Below are 23,157 nucleotides of genomic sequence, written 5' to 3' on the forward strand. Positions count from 1 at the left end.
CCCGAAGTCAAATCTTCCATCACCAGTGACCATACATTTGACCCCTTTATCCTTTACTAGCTGTCCCCCCCCCTTCTCTCTGGTAACCACCATATTGTTGTCTCTATGAGTTTTTGCTTGTTCACTTGTTGCTTTTGATTTTATATCCCACATGTGAGTGAAATCATATGGTTCTTAATTTTTTCCATCTGACTTTTTTTGCTTAGCATGATACTCTCAAGATCCATCAATGACGTTGCAAATGGCAGTATTTCATCTTTTCTTGTGGCCGAGGAGTAGTCCATTGTATATATGCACCATATCTTTATCCAGTCATGGCCACCGTGAATAATGCTTCAGATATTTTGATGGGCAGATCTCTCAGCGGTGTCGGTGTCAAGCAGGGAAGCCTTTGTTGAATTATAGCTGTTCAACTTGCAGCTTCAAGAGCAGAGGCCAAGGGAACCTCTCACGCCACCATTCTTCTGACATCACTCAAAAATACACCTTTGTGAATGTCAAATTCTAGTTCTGTTCATTGTCTTTAAGGGTTTTTTTTCTAGCTGGATATTGGACTGTATTCTGAAGTCTAGTTTCCTCCAATATTTGGCTAGAACTCTCCAATCTAACATTTCCAGTTTTTTACCACTCTTTTCACTTGGAATCACTATGAAACTGAACTGTCCCTTTCCCAAAGACATGCAAGTTAAAGCTGGTCTACTTGATATAAACTTCAGGGAAATCACCACAACAGCTCATGTGTAAACAGTCTTTGTGCCTGTCGTTATATGGCCAGTCGGAAAGATTACCAGAGACATTCAAACTGCAAACCAGAAAAATCTATCAGATTGCCACTGCTTGCCCTACTCCACTTGAAGATGCTCAGAACCTAACATCTAGAAATCTCTCAATTGGCCACTCTCCAAACTCAGAAACTAAATTTATAATTTGCTTGAACTATTAACATTTTTCTTTTGTTTCTATAGAAAGTCTTTTCATTAAATTACCAATTACTCACATCATATACAGACCTAATTTAGGTGAAAACTCACGTGCAACACCACCTCCTGAAATAAAACATCCTCACGTTCATTTTATTCTAAGTAATCATGAGGGTATGTGTTTGCTAATACATCATGCATGTCTGTGTGAATAACTTATAATAAAAAATTGAAACCCACTTGATTTATTTAATTGGCTAAATCTTGGCTCCTGGGAATTTCTGCTCTGGAGAATTTTTCAATTCTCGGTTAAAGTTCTCCTTACAGTCATCATATTAACTTCTCTAGTGTATATATACACTCGAGGTTTTTAAATGCCTGTTAGCAGCCGCTCAGGTGCCACTGTTATCCATTGGATTAAATGAGACAACTGGATTAAATCAACAATTACCACATAAATGTTGAAGACAGTAACTACATGGCCCTCCAGCCTGATGACTCACTAATGGAAATAGCAAATGTGTGATTTTTTGGCCTGACTACATGAAAGGTGGTGACAGAATAATGCTGTAATGGTTGGTTATACTCTCAGGTTTCTGAGATAATGACCTAAAGGGGGAAACTGTTAAAATCAAAAACAAATGGAGGCCTGGCCAGGTAGCTCAGTTGATTGGAGCATTGACCCAATACTCCCAAGGTTTTGGGTTCCAACCCAGGTTATGTCATATACAGGAATCAACCGATGAATGCATGAATGGGTGGAACAACAAATCGATGCTTCTCTCTCTCTAAAACAAATAAATAAATGAAAACAAAGGGAGGCCAACTTTAAAAATTCCCTGAGCAGGCAAAACCGGTTTTGTCATACAAGCAAAGCTTAATTTAGCTTATTTTGTAAGACTAATTTTACCTGGGTCTTTCTTGTTTACGCCTCTGGAAATCGTAAGCAAAACTTGAACTATTTCCCAAGGTTGGTATGAGGTAAGCACTGACCAATTCCCTATCATTTAAGAAAATTCTAATATTATAACTAGTAACTGTGAAGAATTAACAGTCACTGCTTTCCCAATATGTAATGCTTTACAACAATATACCTCTAAGCCTCATTCCGTGTTTTGGTTTAAGTGCTCAGTTTGCAAACTGTGTTTCTGGTGTGTGCCCAATAAATTTTTACTAATTACTACTTGTGATTCATTGTTTTTTCTTTGGCTGTTTCTGAACCTTAGACAGAAGCATGGTTTTTGCCTATTTCTGTTTCTTTGGAGTGACTGGGTGAGGAGTGCTCCGGAAGACAAGGGGGTTCTGCGCTAACGCTATGAAGCACCCTAAAAATGCTAAATTCAAGATGCCATGATAACACCTACCAGAGGGACCTAACCTGGTGTAAGGAGTCAGGGAAAGCCTCGAAAGAAAAGTAATCTAAAGGCTGAGAAGTAGGAGCCTTACAGAGATTTGAGGAGGAAATTAAGGATTTCAGATTATTGATTTTGTAAAGTTCTGGTGAGAAACCTGTTAAGATTCAAAAATTTCGAGAACGTGAATTACTGTCCAGAAGTGGTTCATCTTTCGGACCAAGCATCAAGGGACTCGCTTATAAAAGCACATGCTCTAATTTTCTAGGTTTCAGGGCTCTAAACTACACACTCCCCCAACACTTGGCAGGTTAAAAACTAAAACTCCCTGAAATCCTCGAAAAGAGAGCGTGGCGGCGGCAAAAGACGCGCGCAGCACATCGGATCTTGTAGTCTCCGATGGACTCCGAGTCCCATAGAGCAGTGCGGCAGGTCACCGCGCCTGCGCACTGCGGGCGGCGGGCAGCGCAGAGTGCGAGGCTCTTTTGTTCCGCAGAGGAGAGGGCCGTAGGCTTGGGCCTACGGTACGCCGCTTCAGTGCTTCAGCGAGGGGCTTGACGCGGCAGCTCGGCTTGTTGCTTTTCTGGGCGCCACTCCTCCGCCCCCCGCCCCCAACGCGTCGCGCCAGTAGCGCTGCACCGATTCCTCTCGTGCTCTTGGGCGCTGCTCTGAGGTAAGGAGTCCGCTAGAGGCGGGGGAGGCGGCGGGGTCGCGGGGGAGGCGCGCGGCGGTGGCGGGAGCCCTGGGTGAGGGGCCGCAGGCTTGCGGTGGAGGTTGGAAGCGGATCCCGCGCCATTGCCGCGCGGGGCTTTTCGCCGCGCGCCGGGGGTCAGACGCCGAGCGCCAGGCGCCGAGCGCCAGAAAGATGAAGGGGGCGGGGCGGCGTATCCTGAGGCGGATGTTGAAGAGATTCGGGGTGGGCCTAGCACTTGTGGGTCGCTCTTTGCGGCCTTGGTAGACTCAGACAATGCTGCTTGGGTTGGATGGGCGGCTGCAGGATTGTACTGGAGAGGAAAGACTTTATAGTAAATTGGGAACGGGACTGGCTGGGCAGCCTTGATGCTTGAACATGTGTGTGGAGGGTTCACAACTGCGAGACCGAGGTTTAGTAATGTAACCTGAGAATTTGGGTCTGGTCCGGGCTCCCAGAGGAATTTCGCTTGCAAGTAACTTCGAGTAAGTTGTAAGAGGGTGCTGGGCAGCCCAGGGTGTGCTACTGGAGGAGAAAGTCTGTTTACTAAATCGAGAAGGGGGTTAGGAGAAGGAGCAGCTATTTGCCTGGCTTGGTTCAAGAGGGAAAGAGCAGTTAGGGTAGACAGCGGATGTTCCGGGAGCATTTCTATTTCTGCAAGGTGAAGATAGAGAAAATCTGGCTGCCCTTCCTTCCTCGTGGGTCCAGTGGGGAGGCTGTAAAAACAGTGTGTGAAGAAAGGGTGGTACGTGCTTTCTTCTCATTTCCAGGTTTCCTACTACCTTCACTCCATGATTCCTTTAGGAAGTTAAAAGTCCAAGTGCAGCTCTTTGATTCCGAATGTGTGTCATACGTTTTTATCTGGGATTGTTACTGGTCGCAAAGGGCAGTGAAACTGTAGGACTGTGTAGATGAGCCAATATTTTAAGGAATTAAGTTAGGTTTTGAGGGATGTGGGAAATTGGGAGACAAAAAGGAAAAGTTTCCTTAGATTGTCACATCCTCCCACCCCCTTGGGCTCTTTGTGGTTTTTTTTAGCCAGCCTTTCCTTGTTGTCAAATTTGAATACAAAGTGAGCTTTTTCAAAGCTTCATATGAAGGTTTTTTCATGAATTTGTGTTATATTCAGACATATTGGTTTAACTTAATTGAACTGGAGTTTACTGAAAGATCAGTTACACTAGAACCTTTGGCCCAGAGTAGATAGCTTCCTCAGTTATGTTAAGAATCATGTCAACAGTTTGAAATCGCTCTCACAGGCCCATGGTTTTGGAGTAGATGAATGAATGCAGTTGGGAAAGTAGTGCTGTTTTTCTTTACTGGGTGCTTACAAACGTTTATATAGAAAGTGGTATGATTGAAGGACACCTTGTTGGAATCGGTTGCCCCTTAATAAAACTTTAAGGTCGTTCAGCATCTTCAGTCATTTCTGACTTTCCCTGTGTTTCTATTTTTTTTCCATTGGATGCTGTAGTCTAAATTGTTTTTAATTAAAAATGTAAATAGTGTGTAGCCTGGTGCTTCTAGCTTCTTGATTAAAGAAGACCAAGCAAGGATACCCTAGTCTTCTGTATTTTTGACTACAGGATGCTATTATTTTTCTAACTGTACATGGAAAGAAAAGAAGCAACCATTGTATCTTCTGGTACCCATTTTAGTAGGAAAATGTTTCTTTTTGAGTTCACACCATTTAAAAAGAATTGATGCATTTTTGTCATTTTCTAGTAATTTATCTTTGAAAATCTCCCTTTTTCAATATTCTATCTCCGGTGGTATAACAGATTTTGAATTAGACTTGATAAATTTTTCACTTCATAGTTTCTCTGAAGAGGTTTTTGTTATTGTTTATTTTGAGAATGAGAAACAGATTTGTTGTTCCATTTATTTATGCATTTATTGGTTGATTCTTATATGTGCCCTGACAGGGATTGACCCCACAACCTTGGGGTATCCAGATGAGGCTCTAACCAACTGAGCACCCTGCCAGGGCTCTCTGAAGAAGTTTTGGAATAAAATGCAATGACTAGTTTATGAGCTCACGTAAGATGGGGCCATGTCTCTTGTTCATCCAAGTGTCTGGCACCTGGTAAGCTGTTCAGATTGTTGAATGAATGGCTAGGGCCTTGAGATCCTTTCTGAGAATTCCATGTGTTAGTCAACAGAAAGAATTAATGTGCACTTAGGTAACTAGTTTGCCTGTCTTCAATCTATGACCTTTGGCAGAGAACAATTGTTGCCTGTTTTAGCCTTGGTTTTTAATATACTCACCCTGGCGTTAAATACAGAAAAGGTATGCAGATTGTGCAGGTGACAATTTTAGGTATTTTAGGCAAGGACTAGAAAGCTCCAGGTTCTGGGTTTCAACAGCAAGCTATATAGTTTGAATATTTTCGGTTTTAAAAGTATCTTCAAAAACCTTTTGTGTCCTTTGTATAGTTAAATAAGTATTTCCCAATAGTGATATCTGTTGGAAAATTGGGTAGCCTTTCCAAGGTTAATTGGAGAAGTTATTCAAATATGGACAAAACTCAGATCTGTATGTATTTGAATTGAATAACTTGTGTTAAATCTTTCCTACCTTTAGTTTTTATGATTTGCTGACCAAAAGGGACAACCTAATTTGTCTGCGAAATTGTGCCTTTCTCTTTAATGGTAGCTAACACATTGAAGGCCTAATAGAACTATGGTACTTGAGAGGTTAGTGTCAGTAATCTGGTTCTGTTGTGTTATATCTGTGAATGTTTTGGTCTCTGCTTTTAATTCCAACTTAGTCATAATTCTGGTATAGCTTTCTAATCATTTTTATTTCATCTTAAACTAAAAGATTTGCTTCAGCCCTAGCTGGTTTGGCTCAGTGGTTAGAGCATCAGCCTGTGGACTGACGTGTCCTGGGTTCGATTCCTGCTAAGGGCATGTACCTTGGTTGCAGGCTCAATCCCTGGCCTTGGTTGGGACACATGCAGGAGGCAACCAATCGATGTGTCTCTCTCACCTCCCTCTCTCTCTCTCTCTCTCCCCCCCTCCCCCTTTCTCCCTTCTACTCTCTCTGAAAAGCAATGGAAAAAATGTCCTCAGGTAAGGATTGAAAAAAAAAGATTTGCTTCATATATAACTGTGTCCTACTAACATTTGCAGATCCCTGTGGCCTCTCAACCCAAATCTATAGTCTCATCCACATCCACATACTGGAAAGGGGTTAGCCAAGTTTCTGAGTACTTCTCAGATAATATTCTAATTTTATTCACACACCAGTATTTTAGTACTAGATCCTGAAGGAATTCAAAGGCAGCAATTCCTGCTCACTGGTGTGGCTCCACGTTTGAGCATCAACCTATGATCCAGATCACAGTTTGATTTCAGGTCAGGGCACATGCTCGGGTTGGGGGCTCAACCACCAGCAGGGCGTGTGCAGAAGGCAGCCAATCAATGATTCTCTCTCATGATGTTTTTATCTCTCTCTCCCTCACCCTTCCTCTCTAAAATTAATAAAAATATATGTATTTTTTAAAAGGCAGAGATTCCTTTAAAATGAAACCCTTGTTCACTGGATTACAAGTTCTTGTTTTCTGCTCAGTAAAGTTTTCCATCTGGAAAGCATTTGCCTCACAAACAGCCACAGCTAGCAGACTAAAAGCAATTTGGAAACATGAATCAGGAAGACTACAAACTGAATATACTACACATGCCTTTACCTGCCTTTTGATGACTGGTGTGCAGTTGTTAATGCTTAGCAAAGGTACTTCTTCCTTGTTTTCCCTTTAGGGTTTGTAGGTCAGACTTATCTTGCTGATCATTCCCTAAAAAGCTGACAACTTTGGACTTCTAATCCCTAATTATTTGAGTCTGAGACGTTCATCCGTGTTATCCATATAAGGTTCAATACCTTACAAGGCACCAGACCTATCAGTGCTTTGGTAACTGCAAGGAAAAGAGAAATAATATTTGGCTTGGTTGGGTAGGCTTTATGGAAGAAGTAGCATTTAAGCTGAGTCTTGAAGTCTTAGTAAATGGGTAGAATTTTGATAGCTGATACTAGACAGGAGCACACTTTTTTTTTTTTTTAAATATATATTGATTTCAGAGAGAGGAAAGGAGAGGGAGAAACACCAATGATGAGTCATTGATCGGCTGCCTCCTGCACGCCGCCTGCTGGGGATCGAGCCAGAAACCTGGGCATGTGCCCTGACCCGGAATGGAACCCAGATCGCCTGGATCCTAGGTCGAGGCTCAACCGCTGAGCCACTCTCGGCCTGGTAGGAGCACACTTCTTGATAGTGAGCAAGGCCATGCACCAAGGACCGTGCAGGATATGTTCAGGTTAGGTTTTCTGTTTTGATAGCAGTGTAGGTTTTGTGAGGGAAATAGGAGTATAGAATGGTAGGAACCAAAGGATGTTAGATGTTTAATACTCCGGTGTTTGGACTTGAAGAAGGAAGAGGCCTTGTAGACAAATTTATAGCAGATACCTACCACTTTCCTATTCAGTCTACTCCCGTCTAAACTGGTTTACACACCATCTACCTCAGACAAGCCTCATTGCTTTTGTTCACAACAGTTCCTTGAGCCAAATTGCCCTCCTCCCATTCACCTTTTCAAATGCTTTTGGAGTTTGGCTGCAATCCCAACTTTCAAAACCTTCCTTAATCACCCCTATTCATTCCTCCAATCCCTGTAGTGCTTTTGTGGCTACTTATTATTGCTTATATTTCTTTTGTTAACTCTTACATACTCTTGCCATTTCTCCTGTTGAAATGAACTTCAACTTTTTTGCCTTTTTGTATTTTATCTTTCATTCCTGGCTTTGTGTCCTACTGTTGGGGGACTTTGGGAAATTTTCTTTTCTTCAGTAAGCCTTAGTTTCCTCATTTGTGAAATGGACTTAAAAGAGTTGTTATGAGGATTGAATTAAGTGCCTTTATATGCATTAAGTGTTGAGTATTCAATAAATGTTAGTTGTTGTTACGTTGTTATCACTTACCCTTAGGGATTCTCAAAAGCTTGTACTTCTTGGATGTCCTTATATCCCTCTAGCTTGACCAAACAGCTCCATTTGCCTGAGTCTGAGAGAGGGTTCTTGTGATGTAGAATTTACTTGGTCACCCTGTATTCCACCCAGGCTCTTAGTAAATGCTTATTGATTTGATTTGTTTTTTTTTAAATAGTATTAAAAGTTAGTAGAGCTGTAGTTATAAACTTTTACAGCTATTAATTGACTAGGTCTTAAAGCTAGAGGCTAAGCAGGGGGAAGGAAAACAAGGACTAGAAAAAAGAGGCTATTTGAAAGAATGAGGCGGGGAGTGATAGGCACAATAATTGTCGTCTGTTCCTTGCCTACCACTCCCCTCAGTCTAGCTGTTTCTAATCTGGCCACATTTATATTCTTCATAGAGCATCCTCTTCTCACCTTAGGACTCTGAGCCAATTATTCTCTAAACCTGGTATGTTTTTCTGGTTTTTGCTGAATTGTCTCCTTGTCATTCAGTTCTCTGTTTAAATGTTACTTAATCTAAAGATTTTTTTAATAGTACTTCTCACTAATTTTTTCTCGCCTATTGTCTGTGCCCTGCTTTGCACATACATGTATGCATACTCCAGTCATGCTAACTTACTGATCCACATTAGAATGTAAATTCTAAGGGACCAGGGATTTTATCTCATGTTCACCTTGTTTTTTAGCCCCAATCACATAATAGGTGCCCAATAGACAATTGTTAAATAAATGAATACTATAGGAGCATGTTCATAGGAAGTGTTAACCAAAACCTAGTCTGGGATACTGTAGGTGTATTTGGGTTTCTTAAAATTGGCGTTTTTCCCAGTAATTGTCTCTCCAGAGTTGTTTAACTTTGAAAATTCTACACCATCTAACTGTTGTCAATTTAAAAGACTCAAAAGACTTCTGGGCACTTAAAAGCTTTGTTACTGCTTGCTGGTTTGATTAACAATGAATACCTTCATATTCCAGTAACCAGTTAAAAATCATTGTGCGTTTTGTGGGGGGTTTTTAACAGCGATTTCTTCCAAGGTCTTTTCTGAAAGAAAATCATTGTCATTCATTTCCTTATGTGCTAATGCAGGGATACCGTCTCAGGAGACTTCCCTGTCCCTGTCCTCCTCCTCCTCCTCCTCCTTCTCCTTCTCCTCCTTCTCCTCCTTCTCCTTCTTCTCCTTCTCCTCCTTCTTTTTCCTTTTCTTTGCACAGCCAGAGGGACTCCTCCCTGTGCAGCCAGCTCCTAGTTCTGCCAGTGCAGCAGGGTGAGTTAGCCCAGCCTTGCTAGATGTCCTTACTGAAGTGTTGTGCTCTTGGTTAATTGTGTGACCTTAGGTGATTTATTTCATGTAAACCTGTTATCTTTGAGGTGTCAATAATACCTGAATGGCTTGTTTCACAGGATCTTTTCTGTGAAACAGGATGAAATGAGATATGTGGTAGCACTTTCTAAACTGTAAAGTACAATACAAATGTAAAGTATTATTTTTCTAAGCATCTTCAGATGTGGCAGATCCAGTAAATATTTAGGTAAAAGTTATAGCATCTTAATTAACTAGATTTTTTTGTCTGCAACCTCATGATAAACTTTTAGAAGACTTGTCTAGGGATTAAGATTTGAGTTCATCTAGAATTGTTTGCCTTCGTGTACACTTCTTGTGATGTTCTTTCAGATATTTTGACCTTTTGTTCAATGATTATGGCACTTTTAATATCATAATTTGGTTGCCAAGATGCTTAAGGGGAGTGGAAATAGTGCTGACTAAAGGTGTTTTTCCATTATCCTACTACACTGATCTGAGTTACTTTGAAATTTCCTTGCAAGCAATTCCAATTGAGAGCTCTCTTTCTAGATAGCTCTTCTGGTGTTTAGAGACTGCCTTCTTTGGGGAGAGGAGGTTTCTCTTGAAATAATCCATTTGGAAGTTGTATGAGAATAATTGGCCCGTTATAATATTTAAAGGGGCTCTTAGCTTTTCTGAAGGTACTAGATTCTGTGGGAAGATTGGGTTGCATCTCTACTGATTTTGAAAACAGCTTATTCAGGACCCTAGAGAACTACCTATAAATAAGGGGGAAAACTCACATTGGGAAGCCTGGCTGAGACTCTCCAATATAAAGAATCCAATCTCTGAAGGTAGATGCTGGGATGAGCCAGTTAAGAAAGCTCAGGAGAAAAGTGGGAGTCTGTTTTCTGCATTCTTTACTTCTTATTTAAGTTCCTAGAACAATGATTTAAGTGAGTAAAGATGCAAATCAAGAGTTCCTACTTGAGCCTTAGCCCGTTTGGTTCAGTGGTTAGAGCATCAGCCCGCAGACTGAAGGGTCTCGGGTTTGATTTCAGTCAAGGGCACGTACCTCCTGTACATACCTGGATCCCCAGCCAGGTTGGGGCGTGTGTAGGAGGCAACCAATCAGTGTTTCTCTCTCTCTCTATCTCTATCTCTATCTCTACTCTCTCTCTCCCCCCCTCCCTCCCCCTCCTTTTCCCCTCCCCCTTCCACTCTGAAAAGCAACAGAAAAAGTGTTGAAAAGATACTCTTAGCTTTGTGTTCTGAAGTGGGGGGGGAGGTACCTTGGGTGTTGCTTTAGGCCACACTAAAAGCATCTCTGAAAACATTGTTTTGTGTCACTGTGCAAAAGTTCAGAATACCTTTAGTGGGAGAAGTGTCTACATTTTTTCTTACTAGACATTAAGTTTCAGGAAGGCAGGGACCATTTTTTACTCTGTTGAATCTCCAGTATCCAGCAGTGTCTAGAATTTTCTAGTCCCCAAACAGATGTTTGTTTTTTCATTAAGTCAGCATTGCTCATATATGCAGACATGGGAATATCTGAATGTAAGCGGAAGTAAGCATCTGTAGATAATATAACTGATTCATAATGATGATCCTGACTTTTATGAGAAGTTTGTTATTTAAAAAATAAAATAAAAACAAAGAGTCCGGCTAGTGTGGCTCAGTGGTTGAGCATAGATCCATGCACCAAGAGGTTGCTGGCTCTATTCCAGTCCAGGCTTATGCCCAGATTGTGGGCTCACTCCCTAGCAGGGGGCGTGCAGGAGGCAGCCAGTTGATGTTTGGTGCATTGATGCTTCCGTGTCCCTCTCCCTTCCTCTCTAAAATAAATTTTAAAATATTTTTTTAAAAGTTTGTTGTATTTCATATAGTCTATAGATGGGCTGTTTCTAAAATACATTCTATAGGTACAGGCCAGTTTTAAAGTATTTTGAAGAATTTCTACTTACTAAATTAGATTCCTTTTCCTAAGGATACTAAGAACAACCAGTTTAACCAAACCAAATTGCCATTGACTTAAAATCAAACATGGTAGTAACTTCTTTCTTGTTTGGATCCTCTGCCATACTCTTGATTCTTAGTATCTCATTCTGGGCAACTGATCCATCAATTAGTAGATTTTGGCCAGTTTTGTAGATCAATTTTGTTGTGTTGGTATCTTATGGTGCCACCTACTGACACAAATTGGTAAACATAAGGCTTTAAGCCTACCAGCAGTCAAAGAGTTGTATGAAGGACAAAAGAAAATAGATTTATAGGGGACTGGAATTTTAGCACTGGGAAAACCCTTAAAGGCTACCCAGCCTGATGATGTATTTTAAGAATAAAATCAGGCCTAGCTGGGCATGGCTCTAGTTGAGCATCGACCTATGATCCAGGCGATCGGGGTTCGATTCCTGGTCAGGGCACATGCCCAGGTTGTGGGCTTGTTCCCAAGTTGGGGGCGTGCAGAAGGCAGCCAATCAGTGACTCTCTCAACATTGCTGTTTCTCTCTCTCTCTCTCTCTCTCTCTCTCTCTCTCTCTCTCTCTCTCCCCCTCTCTCCCTCTCCCTCTCCCTCTCCCTCTCCCTCTCCCTCTCCCTCTCCCTCTCCCTCCCTCCCTCCCTCCCTGTCCTTTCCTCTCTCTGAAATCAATAAAGAGATATTTAAAAAAAAAAAAAAAAAGGAATAAAATCAGGTTCTGTTATCTGTGATAACTAAGCTCCCCAACCCCAACTCATTTTCTAAATAATTGCAGTTCTCCGGTTCAGAGAATTTCATAGTCATTATGGCATATCTCAGCCTTAAAAATAAACTAAGTAGAGTGAGAAGTTAACGAGAAACTTGTGAATTATGAAGTGTAAATTAATGGTGGCATTCAGAAAAGACTGTATAAAGAACCTTAAGGAGACTGAAAAGAGAGGGGTGTTTAAACTGTGTGGAAGAATAGGTTATAGGCATATACAAAAGGGAAAATCAAACTAGATGTTTAATAAATAGGACAAACTATTTCCCACAGTAAAAATTCAAGTTTGGTACTGTAATGAAATGGAAAACTGTGTTAGATACCATGCTTTATAGTAAAAAGGGTAGTGGGAACTTTTAAACTTAGAACACATGTAAAAGTTTTATGTGACTATGCAAGAATAAAGAAGTTTTGCTGTGAGATTAGTCAGGCTGTTTTATGAACTTTCTGGCTAAGTATATCAGCAAATTTCATGATGAGTTGAAGATAAATAGGCATAGCACTTAAATAAGCAGCAGACATTGTTAAAGTCATCTGTGATGTCCCAGCTTCTCTTACATCTGTGTATTCACCTAACCAACAAGTGTGCCCTTAAACGTCCTTTTTATTTTCCTTATCATTTTAGCAGCGTCACACTTTATACCAGAAAACTGGCGGGCACTATGGGGAAAAAACAAAACAAGAAGAAAGTGGAAGAGGTGCTAGAGGAGGAGGAAGAGGAATACGTGGTGGAAAAAGTTCTCGACCGTCGAGTGGTAAAGGGCAAAGTGGAGTACCTCCTCAAGTGGAAGGGGTTCTCAGAGTAAGTTTCACTGACCTGGGTAAATCTGTTAATTTAGCCACCAACTATTTCTCAGGCGTTTAGTAATATGCAAGGCCTAGGGTGCTCTGATGGGTACAGTGTGTCTCAGGCCTGGCCTTCATGGCTTATAGTCTAACTAGAAAAATGATCTATATGTACCAAGTGCTATAATACAAGCCAGTGATTTCTGAGGAGCAGTTTTGTGTATGGCTTTAGACTGATGTAAATTTGCAAGAGAAAATAATTTTTCCTTGAAAGAGGCAAGTTTCTAAGCTTCCAATTTGTACTAAAAAGTCCTCCCTCCCCACCCAGGAGATTTTAACTGCCCAGTTCTTGGTATTGGGCAAAATCTAGTCATTCATTGTTAACTCCTCTTTGCCAAGGACACTAGCTCTTGTCCTCCTATGCTTCTCCTTTGTATGAGTATGCTAACTTTAAGTGGAAAGTGACTCACTGTGCCCTCTGATTTCAGTGAGGACAACACATGGGAGCCAGAAGAGAACTTGGATTGCCCCGACCTCATTGCTGAGTTTCTACAATCACAGAAAACAGCACATGAGACAGATAAATCAGAAGGAGGCAAGCGCAAAGCTGACTCTGATTCTGAAGACAAGGGAGAGGAGAGCAAACCAAAGAAGAAGAAAGAAGAGGTAAGGGTAGGAGTAAGAATTGTTACTAGCCAGAAGTCTTACTGCTGTCAAAGAAGCTGAAAGCCAGATAATTTCAGCACTTTTGTTCTGCTGCTGCTTGAATATCAGCAGCCATCTCAGTCCTTCTGGAATCTTAGATAGCTAATGCTTACAAAGTATTTGGGGGCTCACTACTCTCACAAAGCCACACAATCTACTTTTATCTGAAGGTCCAGAAACAATTCATTCCTTTTTTTTTAAATGTTATTGTTTTTTTTAAAATATGTTCCTATTGATTTTTAGATAGAGGAGGGAGAAGGATAGAGAGAGAAACATCGATGAGAGAGAAGTATCTGTCGGCTGCCTCCTGCACACCTCCTACTGGGGATTGAGCCCACAACCCAGGCATGTGCTCTTGACTGGAAATTAAACCAGTAGCCTTCTGGCGCACAAGGTGACACCCAATCAGCTGAGTCCCACTGGCCAGGGCATATTCAGTGTTTTCATCATTACAGGTTTGAGGTAGCTATTTTAATCTATTCTCAGTTCCTTAAAGCAGGTTGTCTGTTGAGGGTGAAGAAACCTTTGTGAACATTTATTTTGCTTGATATCTATGTCCCTTTTTACATGTGGGAAAACCTCAAACATTTCGGACCTTGATGGGATAATCACTCAGAACGATTTTAAAAGTTCTGTGACTCAGGACCATGGTATTGATGAAATATTGGCAAACGAGTTTGAATACATGAATCAGAGAAACAGGAGTAACTCCAGTTTGGATAGCAGTCCCACATATTTAAAATTGTTCAATCCCTCTGGTTTTTGCAGTCAGAAAAGCCACGAGGCTTTGCCCGGGGTTTGGAGCCAGAACGAATTATTGGAGCGACGGACTCCAGTGGAGAACTCATGTTCCTGATGAAATGGTGAGTTTGCCAGTGGCTCTGTGTGGTTGTTTTTTTCTTCTCCCGTTTGTTCCATGCCAGAGAAAAGAGCTGGACCTTCGAAATTCCAGTCACCCAGGTGTGAAATCTTTAAGATGGCATAGTCCTTCGATAGTGACCCTCGGCCTGACTGCCAACTTGGACTCATGATTTACAGGTAGGGGCCCTTAGGGTTTTCAGGTCTTTGGCCATTTTTTTAGGAGGTGGGAGAAAATCTAGAGTGGAGAGGGTATGGGGAGGAATCACATTTCACTTTTCTAAGTGAAAGGAAAAAGTGTGATTGAACCACCCTCCCCTTCTACCACCTCCTTGATAAAGATTGGGCTGGCCCCAGGCTCAGAAATTCTGTTAATTAACTTCTCTGGGTTAGGAAAGAATTTCTGTAGCTCTTCCCTTTTCGTTAATTGTTAGGTTCATTCCAGTGTGTACAGGTTCTACAGTTCCAGGATCAGCCAGCAGGGGTCAGCAATACCTCTTTCCTATATTCTGAGCATAGAGCAAGCCTACTTTTTTCTCCATTAAATATAAACACCAATGATAGTAAGACTCCGTGAAACAGCTTACTGGAAACAGTTGTCTTGAGAATCTTAAGAACTGTAATTAACCCAAAATTTTCTATAATTTCCCTACTCTCTGCCCAAAAGGAAGGCCCCCCCCCCTTTTTTCCCCCCTTATTGAAAATGCTTGTACTTTTTTCCCTCCAAGTGGATCTCAATCATTGTTTTTAAAATATAAGTTAGGGGCAAATAATTCTAAGCCTTTGCCTATGAAGCAGTATTCTTTGTGCTTTGTCCTTTTGTCAGTCTAGCACCTTCTCTGAAATTCACATCTATACTAATTCCTCTCCTTTAGAAGGTGGCCAGAGAGGCCCAACTTTAACACCATAGAAAGTCTGTGTCACAGCTAGCTAAACCTCTGTTTTCTTCCTATGCATTTCCTAGGTATTTACTGAATCTGACTTTTAGCTGATTTATTGCTAGCCAATAGAAGAAAAGGTTTTTTGCTTTTTCTGGGGTTTTTGTTTTGTTTTGTTTTTAAGTTATTTTTAAGGTGCTGCGTTCGGAGGGAAAGAACTGATTCCAGGAGTTATTCAGTGCAACTAGAATACACTTTCTCTCTCTGCATTTGACAAGTCTGAGTTATAGTAGTATCTCCATATTGCTTAAGATTACATTCCTTTGACTCACTGCTGTTTGTAAAGATTATAGCTAAATATAACTCTGTAGGTTAAAATTGATGTTGATTGAAGTTTATTTTCGTGAGGAGTAGAGATACTTTGCCATTTCTGAAAATAGCAAATATTCCTATGTAGTGAAATGACTGAACTTATCTCTGAGAGTATTGTTGAATTGTCAACAAGGGGCAGCCTGCTTCAGGCTCCCATACTGTTATACTCTTTTCCCTCCCATTCTCTCGAGTCCATTATTCAGAACATACCTTACCAGCTTACTCTTTGGTGCTGTGTAGCTGTGTAGCTTTGGTTTACCTCTTACTGGGTTTCTGGAACTTGAGTGGTGCCTCTTCAGAGATTCTATCATATATCTGCTGCCTGCCCTATACTGTGGGACGTTCCCAGTGACCTGAAGATAGAGTTTACTCCTTTGTCCCTTGGAATGTGGATGTGATTTTCACATTTTGAGAACATTTTAATATTCAGAAGAATATAGAGAATTATGTAATAGTTCATTCATTTTCTACCTCCCAGTGTTGAAAAACCATTTCAAAGTACCTGGGAGTTGTGACATATCTGTGTGAGCATGGCATTTGATAATGTTAAACAGTATAATTAGGGGACAGCAAGAAACTGTTCACCTGCATTGGCTCTGGCCAATGTGAGATTGGTATTCAGTGTTATCCAACATAGTATGAAATCCTATTGCAATGCCAAGATCTCTCCATGGGCTCTTAGCAGCCTGACATACGGCTTTCAGAAGAGTGCAGTAGCCTCTCTCCTTCCCTCAGAGAATCCAAGTCATGCTTTTTTTTAGCCTTTCCCAGAGGTTCACATGTGATAGATTGAGTTAGGTCACCTACCTTTTGACAAAGATACCCAGAGGGGATTTTCAACAGGAGATCTACAAGGATGTCACTTGACTAAAAGCTGTCAGTGAATGCTGCTTGGGCCATGTTAGCACCCGTCCCTAGCTTACGCTTCTGAAATTAATATTTTTTAAAGCCCTATCCCTTGGGTGACCCAAGTTGGGAGACCACTAGCACCTGGTCTCAAAGTCTCTCTGTGCTTTGTTCTGCAGGAAAAACTCTGATGAGGCTGACCTGGTCCCAGCCAAGGAAGCCAATGTCAAGTGCCCCCAGGTTGTCATATCCTTCTATGAGGAAAGGCTGACGTGGCATTCCTACCCCTCAGAGGATGATGACAAAAAAGATGACAAGAATTAACTCTCCTGAGTACTAGCCCCTGTCACATCTGACTGTGGGTTTCAAGTGGGGAGGGGAAGGAGTTCTACTTGTCTTGAGGTGGCTTGAGAAGATGTCCTTTGAAGAGCCAGTATAGTTTCTGTGCCCGACAGCAGCCCAAGTGCTTTAAAGCCGTTCCATGCTGTATAGTTTGCACACCATCCAAGTGGAGGGGAAGGAGGATAAGTGTTTCAAGGCAACACATTCTGCACTTTGCTGAGAAGAGCAAAGGGCCTTCTATGAAGGACAAATCTTGCAGAATGGATGTGTAGGAGAGCAAAAAGCCACTGTAGATCTTCAGAGAGCATCTCCACAACCACAGCCTTCTTCCCAATAGTGTTAACTGCATTTTTACAGCGTAGCATGTGTGTAGTTTTTGGCTATTACTGGTGTATTATTTGGGGGTGGGAGGGATGGGGTAGGAAGGGAGATGGGTAGGATTGTTTTTGTTAAAATTTGGGGCCTGGTTGGGGAAATGGTGAAACAATGGAAAGAACAAACAACTAATGATTTGGTTTTGTGTCCAGAATATTTTATCTTTTCAAAAAAAATGTCATTGGCAATATAATTGAGGACTGTGAGAGACTGTTTAAAAGCTGTGAATGCCTGAAACTTACAAGCCAAGGTATTCTCTGCCTGCTTAATGCTGTTCCCAACAAAGGACTAAGCCAGTTGATTTTACCAAAGCTGCCATTTGGGGGGTGGAAACTGGTTGAGAATGGAAAGTCTTTTATTGGAGCATATACATAGGCAGAGCATTCTGTCTTAGAGGTGCTAATTCTTGAAATTGACAAGAAGACCCTTTTCTAATTATGAAGCTATAAATATTAGTTTGTCCATCCAAGCTACTGGCTGAGGTATTTGGGGAGGGGAAGAGGGTGGCATAGGAGGTGTGAGAGTAAAGAGAAGGACCCATATTCTTAGGGTGGAAAACTCTTGGAGCCTCTCTTTTTTTGAACTTTGAACTCTGAAACGATTGGTGGCAGGGTTCAGTCACTGACAGCACAAGTTCATCAACTCACTTCAAGAGTTGGATTATTTCAAAAGCCCTGGTCTCAGGAGAAGACTGAACTTTCGTTTTCATACTAGGGCCGTGGTTCACTTTAAAATACAAAACAAAAATTCTTTTTTAATCCTAAGAATTAATACCCAAAATGCTGTCTTGACTCATGAGATCCATCAGTTCTTGACATCATCCAGACCTGCATCTAGAACTTCATTGTAAAATCTTTTTAGGCATGTGTTAGATTTCTGTGAAAACGTTGTTTAAATGTAAACTTCATACCACACTGTCAGTTTTTGTCTTAATAAAACTATATATAGATTTATAATCCTTGATTTGTCTTAAGTCTTGCCAGAAACCCTCCTTGCCTTTTATTACCTTACAGGTTCAGCCTGTTGAAAACAACTTCCACATCTGGATGGTTTTATTTCTTGAACACCATAGGCTTGAGAATCTGGTGCCTGGCCTGAATCTTTGAGTGGTCTCACTACATTAATTGAGTAAATATTTATTGAGTATTTATAATTGCTGCAGAGACTATAAATTTTGTCACATCATTCTGTCTTCGTATTGCTTAAAGGTTGTTTGTTCAGCACTGTGATCTGATAGCACTTCCAAACTACGATACGTTTGGAAACATGGGGTTTTTAATTAGGTTTGGATCCTGGCTCATGTATTTCTTACATTTGTGTGACCTTAGCTAAAGTCAACTTTCCAGAATTTTCAGGAATTGGCCTTGGATTTGATTACTGAATTAAAATGTCATCTATTTTCTTAATGTCGTTTTTTGCCTATAATTCTAGAGCCAAAATGGGACTGACTAGACTTTCATCGTTTATAAAAAGGGAAAGTGGGATTTCCATTGAGGTCAAATCAGTGTAACCAGTTCAGCTCTCTCTTTAGTACAAAGCATTTGTTTCAAGTAAACTGATGTGTAGATACTTCTTTCAAAAAGTCTCCTAGGAGTTTGGGGAGGCATAAGAAAGATGGAGCTGGGAGGCTTTTTCTGTGCAGAGGTCTGAGTGTGTCCTTGTAGTTGGCAGCAGCAGAACAGTCAGTAGCTAGATAAGAAGAGTTGGGGTGAGGTGGGCAGTGGTGTTCTGGTTCTGTTCTGTATCATAAGATGCACTGAAATTAGCCTTCAGCCTTGGTATGTGTCCAGAATGGGTTGCTATTCAGTTTTAGCCTTAACCTTTGAAATCTACTTCATTGTCTTTTCTGGATTCTTGAACTCTTGTAAAACCATGTCATTCTTTCCAGGGAGGACACTGAAATTGATAATACAGACAATGAAAATTGAAGTGCAGATAGATATTCACAGTGTTATCTTTAAAAGCCAATTGTCACATTTCTAGATTCAAGGTTTAAGAATAAGTTTTTCTCCAGTGATTATTGAAGCCACAAATGCATGCAGAAATGTTAGAAATAAAAAATATACATAGGCACAACAAACCTTAAATCCCCTTTTGAAAGTATTCAGGGAACATTTCTTCAGGCAATGCAAAACATGTTTGTTGGATGGCTTCATTGAAATTGCATCATCATAGACCTCTTGCCCAGGGCTTGAAGAGGAGATAGGTTATTGCCTTAGTTACTGTTACTAAAGAAGAGGTTACTAATATGATAGCATCATTATTGGAGGTTTCTTACACTGGCAAAAGAAACCTTGCTCCTCCACTGTCTTCTGTTGACTTTCAGGTTGGTACAGTAAATGACCAGTATAACCACCACAGGAGCATTCTGTCAACTGACAGTGCTCAGGATTACTTACTTCTGCTTTTCAGTGTCATTTGAAAGTTTTGACTACCAATTTTAAGTAATTTTAATAGTTGAGTTTTTAAGTACTTAATTTCAAATATAATCTTACAGACCAGAACTCACTCACACTCAGCTCAATTTAATTTTAACCCATGGCCATTTGGTGGTTGGTCATGTGTGCTCAGCAGTCTTTGGCCTGTGGCATTGGGAATCAGTGTTATAAAGTAATTACTTTCCTCATACAGAAAGGGGAAATGATAAGAGGAAATTGTTACTCCAAGATAATTTGGTGGAGCTGGAACTCCAAAATGCAAATTTTCTGCATTGGCTCCAGATCCTGAACTACGTATGGAGGTGGATTCTATTTGAGATCATACTAATCTGATCTACAAGTTGGATCTTCTCATGAGGATGTTCTTAGATAAAAATTGAGCTGATAGGACTGAACCAAGACCAGGTTCAGTGTTTTCCCTCCTAGAATTTGAAATACTTGTATCACTACCAGGCCAGCATTTAGCTTAATAAAGGAAGGAGTCTTGGCTTCACCTTGCCTTGTGCAAGCAAGTAGGAAGCAAGCAAGTAGAGGCATCCTGATGTTCTGGTGTGTGGTTAAGGAAGTTTGATAGAGCTTAAGATCCCCAGACAACCATCAGTCTCTGATCTGCACATCACCGTTGGTTTGACCGTTCAGCATTGAGGTTTTCTCCAAAAGTTACTGCTTTCCTAGACAGTGTCAAGTTGCTCATCTCACTTATATTAATGACTTTTAATTGACCTTGAGAGCTTCCTGCTGAATAAATTGTTGAACATTGAAAGCAAATGAAATCTGAGATAAAACCATCCTGCTGGGATGAAAAGCAGAGTTGGCTCTGCTCTTTGGGGGCAAGTACAGCAGCACAGTTAGTTGACCCTTGAACAACACAAGGGTTGGGCACTGACACCCCTCCCCCACAATTCAACCCATATATAACCTGACTCCCCAAAGACTTAATAACCTACTGTTGACCAGAAGCCTTACCAATAACAAACAGTTGATTACATTTTTGTATGTTACATGTATTATATACTGTATTGTTACAATAAAGATGTCATCAAAAAATCATAAAATACATTTACAGTATTTATTGGGGGGGAAATCCACACGTATGTGGACCTGTGCAATTCAAACACATATTGTTCAAGGGTCAACTGTAGTCTGTTTCTAAGGCTTTTTTTCCGTTAGGCCAGTGACGTGGCAGAACTCCAAGGTAAGGTTGAAACATTAAGTTTACAATATGTGCTGACAATTCAGTTCTAGTTTTTGTTTATATTAAATGGCTTGTATTAAAACATTCAACAGCAGGTCTGGGTCTGCACTGTGACCTTGTTGATTGGCATGGTGGTAATAGTACCAAAGCCACTGTTTACTCCACGTGGATTTTTAAATCCTAGTTGACTTTGACCAGTCCTGCCCTGTTTACTGTTTGCATATCCTGTGGTCTGGCTGGAGAACTTTGGGGCCTGGCTCTGAGACAGGGCAGAGCACCAACTTTGGTCTTTCTCCACCTCTCCCCATGTGAACTGAACTAGGTTTTGTTTCCTTGGTTAAAATAGCATCTGAAATGAAGTAACAAATACTGTGCAACCTATCTCCAGTCTGCCGTTAAGGTTAGACTGGAAAAGAACCAGCTTTGAGAATATCATTGGTATTTTTGTGTACTCAAAAAGGAAGACAAGAGTTTCCGTCCAGCTGATTTTGAACGCCTCTTTAGCAAGCTCCCATACCCTCTTCAGGAGACAACTGGTGCACTAGATTCTGTTTCTCAATTCAGGCAGATGTGAATTTTCAAAGAATCCCTGGACAGAACAAGGACTAGAACTCAAATCAAGTGTTAAGTTTCACATGATTTCCCCAGAGTCCCCCTCATGCTCCACAATAAAGTCAGAACTAGAGGCAAGGAGAATGACTGACCTGTGTGAGACAGAGTAAAGGTGAAAGGGTTACTGTTCTTGGTACACTGACAAAATCACAAGTCAAAGGTCTGTGGGCCCCTATCCACCTCCCAAATGAATCAGTGGTAGGAAAACAAGGCTTAACCACTTAGGATAATCAAGCACTTAGGTTTTGCCAAAGAATTTCTATGCTTGGCAGGGAAAACAACTTCCAGAGAGGCAGACGCCAATCTAGTACCTGTATTGGCATGGCATATGGATAGCATCAATAAGGAAATGAACTTATGGCTGGAGGTGCCCTAAAACTACTAATTCAGTCTGAGCTTCTACAGCTGTTGCTCTAACCCTGGCCAGGCGATTCAGTTGATTGGAGCATCGTCCTGATGCGCCAATGTTGCCAGTTCAATTTCTCGTCAGGGCACATGGAGGAAGCAACCAATTAATGCATAAATAAGTGGAACAACCAATCAATGTTCCTCTCTGTCTAAAAATCAATTAAAAAAAACTTGCACTAGGTCAATGCCTACTGGATGTGGTAGGAGACTTGAAAGTGGTGGGGTTATTTTTTCTGCAAGGCACTTTTTTCCAGTTATTTGCCAAACAAACCTGAAGAGCAGCAAGGCCTGGTGTAACCTGGGGTTGTAAAAGCAGGGACTGGGGCAGCCTGAGGAAGACAAGGTTCTTTGCAAAGTACCTGCCCAATCACCAGCTGTTTTGACTGTTGTTCAGCTTTCCCCAGAAAGGATGCGGAGTCAGCCATGGAGGCCAGGTCTTACAGACACTGTCTCTAGATCACTATTTTACCCTCTCAGTTCTATATTCCTTCTATTTTTATTGATACTGAAATAGCCCCCCGCTTCACTGGTGAGACCTATGCAGGGCAGATGTTGAAACAATGAATCTGTTTCCATCTCGCATGAATTAAGACATATGGGAAGTTGGTTTGAATGAAGCCTGGGACTGCTGAAGTCAAGACAAAGCAAGCCGCCTACCCCTACCCCAAGCAGGTCATGCTGAAGTTTGGTCCTTAGTTAAGGATTGAGGCCTGCTCATCTCTTTGCCAACCCTAAAATCTCTTCTCACTTCCCGTCTTAGGTGTAGCAGCTCTTTGACAGACCTTACTTGCGTGAGTTCCGTCTTCCTGCCAGAAAAAACCTTGAAGCTGGAACACCCACTCCACCTGCCAGCAGCAAAAGAGGTCAGCCCCAGAGCAGTGCTGACCAACTTGGCCCCAAGCCCTAGTTAATCAGCATGATCCTAGACACAACTGTACATTTCTCCATAAGGGGACATGGGAAAGGGGGTGACAAAAATACTTTAGAGGCAAAACTAGCAAAGGGTGAGGAATTTTTCACTTGAAAAGTCTTTACTAAATCTAAGCTAAAAAAAAAAGTTGCAAAACAAGTTATAGCCCAATAGTGTACTAAACAAACCAAAATACACATTTCTATGTTTCTAGAAGGGATACAAAAACATTACTTTCTGAATTTTGTCAGTTTACTCTTCTCTATATTTTATATATATTTTTTATCAGCAATGAGTTTTTCAGACTAAATTTTTAGTCTTTTTTTTTTCCCCTCTGAGAATCTTTTATCTGGCTGACAAATATTAAATCCTAATTCAGGAAGAGCTCTTGTTTGACCATTCCTTTCCAACTAGAGATGAGGGAGAAACCATTGTAAATTGAAACAAATTTAAGA

General features: G+C 41.0%; 1 protein-coding gene across 3 annotated transcripts; it reads left to right on the forward strand.

Annotated features, from left to right (window-relative positions):
* Window positions 1–2,722: 2,722 nt before the first annotated feature.
* On the forward strand, window positions 2,723–22,796 carry CBX1 (chromobox 1). 3 transcript variants are annotated; one of them, XM_081116205.1, is made up of 5 exons: window positions 2,723–2,945; window positions 12,603–12,779; window positions 13,252–13,429; window positions 14,237–14,331; window positions 22,553–22,796. In XM_081116205.1, exons 2-5 carry the CDS (start codon window positions 12,640–12,642, stop codon window positions 22,701–22,703), a joined length of 564 nt encoding a protein of 187 aa, XP_080972331.1. In that variant the 5' UTR covers window positions 2,723–2,945; window positions 12,603–12,639; the 3' UTR covers window positions 22,704–22,796. The 3 variants fall into 3 exon arrangements, with proteins under 3 accessions (XP_080972331.1, XP_080972332.1, XP_080972333.1); XM_081116206.1 differs by lacking the exon at window positions 22,553–22,796 and adding an exon at window positions 16,602–18,095; XM_081116207.1 differs by lacking the exon at window positions 22,553–22,796 and adding an exon at window positions 18,153–20,632 and having other exon boundaries at window positions 2,725–2,945.
* The last annotated feature ends 361 nt before the right edge of the window (window positions 22,797–23,157 follow it).

Source organism: Miniopterus schreibersii, assembly GCF_964146895.1.
Source record: "Miniopterus schreibersii genome assembly, chromosome: 16".
In the NCBI taxonomy this organism is placed as follows: domain Eukaryota; kingdom Metazoa; phylum Chordata; class Mammalia; order Chiroptera; family Miniopteridae; genus Miniopterus; species Miniopterus schreibersii.